The sequence below is a fragment of the Chroicocephalus ridibundus genome, chromosome 1 (assembly GCF_963924245.1).
Source record: "Chroicocephalus ridibundus chromosome 1, bChrRid1.1, whole genome shotgun sequence".
NCBI classification, from domain to species: Eukaryota; Metazoa; Chordata; class Aves; order Charadriiformes; family Laridae; genus Chroicocephalus; species Chroicocephalus ridibundus.
The window spans coordinates 164,308,493-164,319,357 of NC_086284.1; the positions used below are offsets into that span (position 1 = coordinate 164,308,493).

The window sequence follows — 10,865 nt, forward strand, 5'->3', positions numbered from 1 at the left end:
AGTTACGTGTGTCCCCACTCACCTTGCAATTCCCTTCCACCTGATCAATAAGGAATTATGCAAGAGGACAGTGGGCCCAACCAGCACAGGCGGTCTAAATTTGAAATAATTTCTAGTTGTCTTCACATTACTCTAATTTCTGGCTTATAGGAGAGCTTCTGACATGATGAAATGGAGGAAGGATATCTCTAGCATCACACTGAGGTTCAGAGAAGGAACAAAAGGCATTGTAAGACCCTCCACCAGTTTGATCCACCGCAGGCACTAATGCAGAAAGGTCCTTCGGAATTGAACTAGGGAGTAGAGTGTGGCCTCTCATAAAACACGAGGTGTCAATGGCACTGCTGGCAATGTTCTGAGAGGAAAGTCTGAAAACTCAAGGAAGCCACAAATGCAAGACCCTGAAGGTCAGAGCAGAGCCACACTGGCTGGGCAGAGGACACGGGTACCCTCCTTTGCTGCTACTGCTTGGACAGCTGTGTGGATTGAGGACTTCAGCCAGTAGCACTGTGGGCCTGGCAACCTTCCTCAGCATTGTGGCTTGCACTGGTGAAAGGAACTGAACAGGGAGGATGAGAGCGTGTCTCGTGCCAAGTCACCTGGGAAACATGCCGGATGGAGACCTGTCACTGCCCTCCACCTGAACTACACCATTGCTTGCTTACTCCCATGTTTCCTGAACTACTTTTCCTTCTCGTCCTCTACTTTGGGATTTTCATTTTAGAACACACAGAGAAAAGGACATTTTACTAAATTTTTATTGTAAAAACACGGTTCCCCAGATTTATATAAATATGCCATATACGTAACATACAATTACGTTCATTCCATCCTCCAACATTGACAGCTTTAGAAAAAAGAAACAGGCAAAAAGAACGCTAGTCCAAAAAGACGTGAGGTTTCTGATGACCAAGTGATATCTCACATGGAGCCTCCTTCCTCTGCCAGCCTCCAAACAAGATGCTGAGAGTACACAGCACTTGCAACACCCCCAAAAACTGACAGGGAGGCATTCGAGCCTTATGAATAGTTCTCACCCACTCCCCAGGCGTCGTCAGCCGCCCGTGTTTTCATGCTATCTCAGTGTGCAGTGGGTGAGAAAGGAGGGGGCAGTTTGCATAGCAACCTCCTACACCCAGGCAGCTCAGCTGTTGTACCCTCCCCAAAAGACGCGGGGAAGGGCAAGCCAAGTCTGCTTCCCTGTGGCTAACACCTCCACGGGCAGCCCGAAATGAGACCCTTGGCACCGCCAGTTCTGTACGGAATCTTAGAAGGGTGGGGGAAGAAGGTGTTCTTGGCATTCAGAGAGCGGAGAGACAGGTGCTGGTCAGAGCCATAACACACAGTAGTGGAGAAGGCAGAGAAGAGAGGACACGACGTGGAACAAGTGGGAGGGAAAAAACCAACACAGGGCTAGATAGAACGTTTTCTCTTTCGCTTCCCCCTCCTAGCGCTGCTGTACGGCTCCGCAGCATGTCGTGAGGTTACCTGTTCCCCACCTCCTTCCTGCTTCGGCTCAAACACCGAGGAAAGAGCCACAGACAGATGAGAAATCCCACGAGCAAGGACAGGACTGCTTAGCAAGTTTATACGCACACACACACCAACTATACGTATCCCACGTAACCGTTACATCAGTACGAAAAAAAAAAATAATCTTGACGTTTAACTATTAAAAATAAAGCCCCACCTCCAGATTGTACAAAACCTGTTAAGAGAAGGAAGAAATCTCTTGTATGCAGCAAGTCTGGGACCCGGACAGACATCAGGAGCACTTCCAGACACACACAGCCAGGCTGCCACCAAAGAACATGTACAGCAGATTCTTCACCTCATGAGTGATCTCAAAGCCAAAGCCTTCCCCAATCACCACATGCCAGGAGGACCCAAATTTCTTGTCCATCATCTCTTTGATCATCTTGGCAGCGCTCTGGAGAATGTTAAGGAGGAGAGTGTAGGGTGAGACAGAGCAAGCAGTGAGTTTTTATGCAAACATCCCCCTAGTCATCTTCTCTCTTTAATAGACTGCTCAAGCCATGGGCAACAGGTACAGCAGCTGCACTGCAGGAACCAGGAGCTCCCCAGAGCTGCGCTCAAGGGTAAAACAGGTCTCTCTGCTTTCAGCAGCCTTCAACACAGCAGCTAGGAGAAATTAAAGTTGAACTGCATCTAGCAATCACTTCTCTTATTCACAGTCTGAAGCAAGAGTTCTGGTTTAGATGCTGATGGAGCTATGCTGGGTGCAGCGAGTGTGAGAGGAGATTCAGGTCACTAAGCTGCAGCTATTTTTACAGGAGTCCATTTTTTTTTTCTCCAGCTAATTACCAAAACACTGAAACTAGGCTGACTTTTAAAAGGCTCTCTTCTTCCAGATCACACCCTGCTTGATCTAAAAAAGGAGAGAGGAAGATTTTGCAGTGACATGTGGTGTTATCAAGCAGGATGGGACAGAAGCAATCTCTGGCTTCATAGCTTTGCCTTGCTCCAACACAACACTGCTCCAGCAACAAGCAGTCTGTGCCCTGCCCATGGAGCCACGTGTGTTCTCCTCTTTGGCTCTCAAAGCTAAGGGCAACCTTTCCAAAAACCATAACTTCTGCATCACCCCTCATTTATATGGTCTCAGTAATTTCATTCAAGAGGCTGAAAGCTAAGAGGGAAGACTTAATAGACTGTACTTGAAGGTTCGAAGACTTTCACATACTCATCCCCAAAACAAGAGTCTCTTCCCCACTCTGGTGGGGATGACCTTGCTCCACACTGAAGAACAGATGGGAAGGGCCTGTCTCCACAGAGCTCTGAACCAAGCCCTCAGGACGCAGGGCATTTTATGAACAGAGTGGAAGCATGTCGCAGGCAAGGCAGGATGAGGAAGGAGGTAAGGTTTGGGATGCAGCATCGCTACTAATCTCTGCTTCCTGCAAGAACGCAAAGGGCTATTATAGATCTTGCTGACAAAGGGAACTGAATTTGAGATTTAGCCAAGCTCTTTGCTGCCTTCTATCCTTGCTCTCTGCAGAAAGAGAGTCACAGGATGTCAGGAACTGACTCCACTCTGCCCACACCCTTAGCCCTGCTCCTGCAGGTTCTCTGAGCTGCAGCAACTGAAGGCTGGCCATTTTGGGATTTGGCTAGTACCTCGTTGTTGGTAGCATATTTCTCACACGCCGTGACACACAGCTCCATGGCCTCTACACGCATCTCCTCCGGCATGTCTGTATGCTGGCAAGAGCAAACAAACAAGAAGAACTAAGCAGAAAAATAAGAGCTAGACACAAGACAACAGTAAGGAACCCTTACTTTTGCACAGGCTATAGCGGGAGCCTAGACTGCTGGGCACGGGCAAAAGGCAGCTAGTCCCTGTGATTTTTAAAGCTTGCTTCAAGGTGGGGGGCATCACCAGCAACACGGGCTTGTCCGTACACCAAGCATTTCCAGTGTTTCAGAGAAGGGTAAATATGAAAACAGCTTATTGCATTACAAGTGATCCATTCGTTCCTTTGTCCCAGCCAATGCAGAATTCTTCTCTACCTAACATTAAGACTAGCACTAAGTAAGCACAGCTTAAAGGAGGAGATAAATACATTTGTCAGTTTTTCTGTTCTAAGATTAAGGGAAAGTACGTTAATACTGCTCAACCACAGTCCTTAATTATTGCTATAAGCATAACCGAGAATTCTAAATTACACAGCCTTTTCTTCCTCTTGTGCTATCTGGCTGGCTAACAAGACCTTTTACTTCAGCTCCCATAGGAAAAAAAGCAAGCTGCATCCAGAACACAGGAAAGGACTCCAAAGGCAGCATCTTCATTCTGTTAGACATAGATCACTTTGCCCCAGGCTTCCCCTGGCTGATGGGGGAACAATGATGATAATAAATTTCCCTGACAGAGGTCAGGGACAGGGAGAAACCAGCAGTGACAACCAGGACCCCTCCACAGGACCATCAGTACACACATTCTCACAGCAACAACTCTGTGGGAGAAATGCTAGTTTAGAAGGTTGCTAAGAACAAAGGTAGAATTTTATATCTGTAACACTGGCAAATACATAATCCAGCCCTCTTCTTACCCTAATCAGTGGAAAGCTGTGAAGTCTTTTATAGTCAGCCTCCTCTTTTTTCCCCTCCCCGGTGTCTGCCATGGTCCTTCCACAGTGACCCCGGGAAGGGGCGGAGGGGCTGCGTGGAGTTCAGCAAGGTGCTGCAGCACAAACAGCCGAGAGGAACACGGCTCTGTGAACACGGGCAGAGCAGCTTCAGCAGAAGGGGAAATGGCTCACAGGACACTGCTTGAACAAAAACAAACACAGGAAAGAGAAAGAAAGTTTTGAATTAAAATGCAAGGCCAATAAAACCGTTATGAGAATATTGTCCCATCTCAGTTGCTTGCTATTTCTCAGTACCATCTTTACACACCACACACTTAGAGTGTTATCTTACAGACTATTAATGCAAACAAATCCAAAAAATGTATCCCTTTCCATAAATGAGGCTTCAAGAGCACAGCACTTCCCAGAAGCACCAATTGAGCTTGAGGGAAGAGCCAAGTGAGGGTACAGCTTTTGACAAGGGAGGAGAGAACAATGCATCAGCCACTATATCTATTGATTAATTCCAAAAGGATTTTCCCAGGACACTATTATCCATGAGGGTTTCAAACTGCGCATGACAAGCAAAGGGTAAGAGTATTTTAGGAACAGGATCAATGTACGTGTCTGGACGGAAATGTTTAATGGGAACATCTTGGTCTGGTTTGTGCACTTGCTCCTCACATCCCCAAGCATTTGTCAGCTGGGGAGGACCATACGGGAAAACACTGGACCATGCCTGTGGGCATAATTAACCAACTAGCTTCTGGGACAATGCAGAGGCACAGCACTGTCTGACTGGCAGATTCAGAACATTTCACCGTCATCTTCCCTCTGGTTCTCTCACCCAGAACAAAGCACCTTCCTTTCCTACCCAGAGGAAGCAAGAGTGACCCCATATTAAAGGGAAAACAAAAAAAACCCCACAGTGTCAGGCAACACCACACAGGCCAAGCATTTATGCCAAGTGTGTAGAGCTGCTGGCTAAAGCACCAAGGCTAACTGACTACAAGCTCTCACACAAAGGACCGTGGGACCTTTAGATGTCCCCATCACAACCTCCACAGGACAGAACAGCCACTTGGTTGGCACCAGCCTCCCACGGCGGGGCAAACCCCGGGACCCACTTTCAATACCCAGCTTCTAACAGAGACGTGCCCGGGGCCACAGACCGAGGCAGGTCGCCGGGGGCTGCCCCGCGGGCCGGCGGCGGTTTCCCCGGGGAGGAGCAGCCGACGGGCGGCTGCACCGGTTAAAAGACAGGACAGGGAAGCGGCCTGGGGGCAGCCCGCCAGCCGTGTGTCCGGAAAAGCACGCCACAGCCCCGGCGGCGGGAGGGGGAGCAGCCGGGATCGGAGCCACCGGGGCAGGGGTGCCCCTCTGTGCCCGGCGTAGCACCACCCAGGAGTGCGGGGTGGCAGCAGAACACGGTCCGAGCAGGCCTCACACCCGAAGCAGCCCACTCACGCCGACCCGCCGCCCTCAGCCCCATGAGACGGGAAGGGAGGAGGGGAGAACTCGGCAAGCGGCCTCAGACGCGGCAGGGGCAAGGGGACGAAGGGGCTCCGGGCACGGCCTCACCTCCACCGCCGCCGCGGCCCGCACCACCACCCCAGCGCCGGTTGCTAAGGAAGAGCAGTGCTTGTCGTAGCAACCGGCGCAGGAAGTCCCACCTACCTCGCCGTCCATTGGCTGTGAGCACGCCGCCCGGCGCGTCTGATTGGTGGTCTGCCTTGCCGGCTACCGCGCGGGGGCTTGTGGGCGGTGGCGGGGGGCTCGTTTTGCGTCGACTTCCACTCCGGTTCGGTGTCCCCGCGAGGGTGGCGGCGCTCGCGGCTCGCTGCCCCTGCCAGGGGGGAGCGCCTGGGGCCGGGGAGGGGCCGGCAGCACCGCGGAGGGGCCTCGTTAAACACCCCTGCTGTGGAAAGACCCGCGGAAAAGCTCGCGGCCGCGGTCCTGCGTGGCCGCAGGAGCCACAGCTGCGCTGTGAGGGCCAGGCCCGGCCCTGTGCGCTTCCCCTCCGTGGGACGGCTCCGGGGCTGGCTCAGGAGCTGCTGGGAGGGGAAGGCCGTCTCCCGGCAGCCAGGAGGAGCCGTGTCTCCCCTGGCCTGAGCTTGGAAAAGGGGCTTCCATGAGGCTCCCGGCCTTCCCATCCTTTCCATGTGAAGGTTTCTGGGTGGGTTTCGGCTAGGCAGGCTTCAGCAACAGGCTCGGAGCCGCACACACAGCCAAACTGCCTGGTATCTGGAGACTTAATATTTTTCTGACTTAAAACCCCTTTGAGGCCTAGTTCTACCTTTCGGCTTAAACAGCAAGGATATTGCTCCAGTATGGAGCAATTTTGACAGGCTGAGAGAGTTGGGGTTGTTCAGCCTGGAGAAGAGAAGGCTCTGAGGAGACCTTCTAGCAGCCTTCCAGTACCTAAAGGGGGCCTACAGAAAGGATGGGGAGGGACTCTTTATCAGCAAGTGTAGTGATAGGATGAGGGGTAACGGCTTCAGACTGAAAGAGGGAGATTTAGATTGGATATTAGGAAGAAATTCTTTACTGTGAGGGTGGTGAGGCACTGGCACAGGTTGCCCAGAGAGGCTGCGGATGCCCCATCCCTGGAAGTGTTCAAGGCCAGGCTGGATGGGGCTTTGAGCAGCCTGGTCCAGTGGGAGGTGTCCCTGCCCATGGCAGGGGGGTTGGAACTAGATGATCTTTAAGGTCCCACCCAACCCGAACCATTCTGTGAATATGGGACAATTCAGGGATTTTTAATGTGTTTTCATTGAATGGGAGAGGCAACCACTCATGTTTGCATGTTGATGCAACTGGAAAGGAGAAAATGACCCCGGGAGGGAGGGGATAGGTCATGGTTTTGCAAGCAGCTCCTGTAACACTAACCTCCATCCTCATGGATGGAGGCCCATCGGCCCCTTCCCACCCTCCGTGTCCTTTATGTCTGTAATGTCTGTTTGCTTTGAGGTTTTCCTTGTCTCTCAGCTCTCTAGGAAACCTGCATCGTCTCTGCATCCTGCTGGCCAAACACTGACTGCGTCTAAATCAGGGCTTGAACAGTTTCCTGGAGGTCTAGGATTGTATTTGTCTGAAATAAATACAGGTGGAGAAGCAGCAAGCTCCAGGATAATATCGAGGGGAAAGACTTCTGTGCAAAGCCCCGGCTGCTGGGCGTGATGCCTGGGTTTACATCAGGGCCCATCCTTGTCCAGGGTCAGACCTTCTGTGCGGTCTTCTGGCTGGCGTGTATTTGAAGCATCCTCATTGCTGGCTGTCTGCTGAAAGACGAATTGCTTTCTAGCTGTCTGAGAAGGAAAAGAGTGGGGGAGGAACAAGCTGGGCACTCTTCTGCCCCTGCCAGCTTGTGAAGAAGTCTTCATCCCTCACCATATTCTCCTATAGCTGTAGGGAGGACATCTTGTTGCCTCTTTCGCTGGTGTAGCAATGAATCAGACCTCCTGGTTGTCATTTGCCTGACAAAGCAGTGGTGGAAGCGGTGGAGCCGTCTCTGGGCTCAGAAAGACAATGTTGCAGCGATCATTTGTCTTTCCCTTTGCCTTCGCTGCCGCTGGTGACAGGAATGAAGCACTGCCTCCTGTCCCCCTCGTCCTCCTGCCGCTCCTACCTCCTGCGCCGATTCCTTCTCCTTCCTCCTTTCGGCAAGCATCGGTCTCTTCCAACAACGCAGGCACGGAGCTAAAATTGTCAAGAGACAGATAAAAGCTGGGAGATCATGCTTTTTTTTTTTTTTCAGGGGAGATAATTAGGAGTAGAACCTCTGTGAGGAAGAAGGTCTTTCCATCATCATTACTTTATCTCCAGGCAGCTACTCTAATCTCTCTGGGGACACAGCACTTTCAAGCATCGTATTCTTGCTGTGGTTTTTTTAGTGCTTGAATCCCTATGTAGTTCACCCACTTTTGCTACTAAGCAGCAAGTCAGCGCGAGCTGGTGTGTTTGTGTGCGTATGCCTCTGTTCACGTGTGTGGGGGGGGAGCACGCATGTGTGTGTGATTCTGGGTTCAATTAAATGTGCTTTGGTTTTGATCAATGTGTCCCCAGGGAGTGTTTCCCTCGGGAAATGCTGGGACGGGTTGTCAGGATTATTCACCGGCGGCTCCTGGGTGAAAAGCTAAGGAAAAATGGCCAAACCCCTAACTGCAGAGGGCTCAAAGTTAGGAATGCTATATTTTTTTGTGATTGTGGTGGGTGATACAGCGGGGCTGCAAGGTTGAAATGCCTCCTGAGGAAGGAGAGCATCCTGCTGGCCTGTCCTCATCTGCCATGGCTTAGCAGAATGCAGGCAGCTTCATTTCTTGGCCCTTGGGTGCAGGGTTTCCTGCAAGCTGCCTCTCTACAACATCACAAGCCAGTCAAAACCTTGTTGGGTCCCTTAGCTGCTAGCCCAAAAGGCAGATATGCAGCTGGCTTCACGTCACCTGGTCTTCAGTTTCTATACTGAGTGATGAGGAGCCCATCTGTAGGTGAAGGCAAGTCCAGAGCAAGGGTCCGATTCGCCCCTCTGGATCTGTGAGGAAACACAATAGTTACTCTGCTCTGGCTGGTCTTTTCTTATTCACCACTAATTGCAGGTGGAAACTCTTTCAGCCCTTTGCCTTCGGCAGACATGGTGAAATGCATTAAAACAAAGAAGTGCCATTTGCCATCTGATATTAAATTGTGTTGTACTCGTTAGCTGAGAAACAGAAATGTAACTGCTGGCTGCAAAATACATATATGTATAGTATATGTCTATATACACCACCCCTTGCATTCTTTTAGCCATCTCCATCGCTGATGGAAGGAGGATGGACGCAGGCTGACTCCTCGGCAGGCAGAGGGGATCCGCAGACTCTCTCTGGCCAAGTTTTGGGCCCCCCACCCCACATCATCCCCACGGGCAGCGGGTTGGAGATAGCTGTCCTGCCTGTCGGCCGCAGCCCAGGGACTGGGCACTGCTCCACACCGCCTCGGGTGGTACCGGAGGACCTGGGCTGGGGACGTGGGGCATGCTGAGGTCTGTCCTGCAGCTGCCCCGGGGGTGGGTTAAGATGGTTGTGGCTCTCTGGAGGCAGGAGGAGTGCTCAGGAGGCCCCATGGGAATGTTGAAGCTGCATTTCGCTGGGATCAGAGCCCCACCACGTTGCATTGAGCTGAGGGAAGGCAGAGACGGGGTTGCTGGTGTGTGGGAACGTGTGGCAGCTGAAAGCAGCCAAGCCCTCTGCTCCAGAGGAGAGAGGAACCTGCTTTGGACAGCTAGATCCCCATGTCTGCTGGGCAAGGCAGTGCCCCACGCATGATCGCTTAGCTGCTACCTCAGGTAATGGTGCTGCTGCAGTGCCAGCAGCCATGCGGGGGCCGTTCCTGTGCCAGATGCTCTGGAAGCATGGCACGTTCCCCGTGCAAACACCGCACGAGCCTTAATGAGCCTGCCTGGCTCCGGGAGGGAGCGGAAGAGGCTCCTGGCAGGATGGAGAGGTGCGGGGAGGCAATTAAGGCAGTCTCCCATTGCTAGGGCAGCACTGGTAACGGGGGTTCGGAAGTGTCACCTCCCCAGGGATGAAGTACAGGCTGTCTTGACCTGTTTCAGGGGGACTGGGAGGTTGACATGCGGCAGAACTGCAACCTGCGAGCCCTAAGCTGAGGCTGTGGCTGTCGGGGAGCACAGGAGCTCCCCAAAGCCCCCCCTGAGGCATGTCCCCAGGGAGGCAGAGCCTGCACCGCTGGCAGTGCCCTCTGGAAAGCTGGGCAAGGGCTGGAGGAGTTTGGGAATTGCAGTGTTTTCTTCTCAAACCCTATAATTAATAGCTGTCAGGCCTGAAGGTTTCTAGTTGCCCTGTTTGACCTGGTCTTCTTGTTCACTGCAGGACCAAGCCCTTTTTGGCAGGGGTTGTTTGAGTCTGGCTAAGCCCTTGGCGCATGGGAAGCCCTGCAGCAGCAAGTGTCACGGATTAGGAGGGGAAACAGCAGCCCCTTTCTGCCCCTCGAAATGTGTTAACAACCCCTCGGTGGGGGAATAGAGGAGAGCATACAGATGGTCTCCATTGCATCCGTCCGTCTGTCTGTCCCACCATCTCCTCTTATGCTACCCCCCGGTGAACCACCGTAGCCCAACGGTGCCTCTGCTCTGCCCACATCTTGGGTTTCCTCCATTTCTTTCCCTCTTTTATTTTTTCCCCCTCCCATCTTAGGTATCTGGACACAGCACAGTGTCCCAGCTGAGTGCACCTACCCCAACCGCAAGAACTTCTCTGCACCCTTGTTAAAAATTTCCTTCTTTAACCTCCCCTAAAGGGTGACTTTGTTGTTCTTTGTCTCTTCTGCATGCGGCATGTTGTTTTCCAACCGGCTGCCCTTAGAGAGAAGCGGGGCTTCTCCTGAGTGCTCTTGGTTAATTTAGAAGCAAGCAATATGTGTAAGTCATTGTAATTACTCCTTCCAGCCAGCAACGCCATTGATTTGTTGTCTCCTCCACCTTTTAAGCCCTGTCGCAGGTTTGCAGCTCTTGCAAGGCTCGGCTTACCAAAAACAAATGGGCCTTTCTTGCTCTCCTCCTCCCCAGACGGGTGAGAAGCAGCCGCTGCTTCCTGCAGAGAGTCAGGGCAGGATGGAAATCAAATATTTATTCCTACTCTTGATTTTCTGTCTCCCAACCAGTTTCTAATCTCCCCGTAATGCCTTCGGTTCCTGAAGAGCATTATACAGATTTTGCTGTAAGCTTTTAAAATGTCTGGATAAATTATATCAAATTTTCCTGCGTCCTCCCTGGTCTGC

The 10,865-nt window shown here is 51.9% G+C and overlaps 1 protein-coding gene across 2 annotated transcripts; it reads right to left on the minus strand.

The window, feature by feature from the left end:
* Window positions 1–740: 740 nt before the first annotated feature.
* On the minus strand, window positions 741–5,737 carry DNAL4 (dynein axonemal light chain 4). Of its 2 annotated transcripts, none has more exons than XM_063322449.1 (4): window positions 5,670–5,737; window positions 4,071–4,289; window positions 3,139–3,222; window positions 741–1,930 (listed from the first exon to the last, which is right to left on the minus strand). In XM_063322449.1, exons 2-4 carry the CDS (start codon window positions 4,140–4,142, stop codon window positions 1,766–1,768), a joined length of 321 nt encoding a protein of 106 aa, XP_063178519.1. In that variant the 5' UTR covers window positions 4,143–4,289; window positions 5,670–5,737; the 3' UTR covers window positions 741–1,765. The 2 variants fall into 2 exon arrangements, with proteins under 2 accessions (XP_063178519.1, XP_063178518.1); XM_063322448.1 differs by having other exon boundaries at window positions 4,071–4,286; window positions 5,670–5,727.
* Between the last annotated feature and the right edge of the window lie 5,128 nt (window positions 5,738–10,865).

Coding starts and splice junctions, on each gene's coding strand:
- DNAL4 (XM_063322449.1), bottom strand. CDS start 4,142: ATGGCAGACACCGGGGAGGGGAAAAAAGAGGAGGCTGACTATAAAAGA. Junction 3,223..4,070: donor ACAGCTTTCCACTGATTAGG/GTAAGAAGAGGG, acceptor TGCTCTTGCCAG/CATACAGACATGCCGGAGGA. Junction 1,931..3,138: donor AATATGCTACCAACAACGAG/GTACTAGCCAAA, acceptor AACATTCTCCAG/AGCGCTGCCAAGATGATCAA.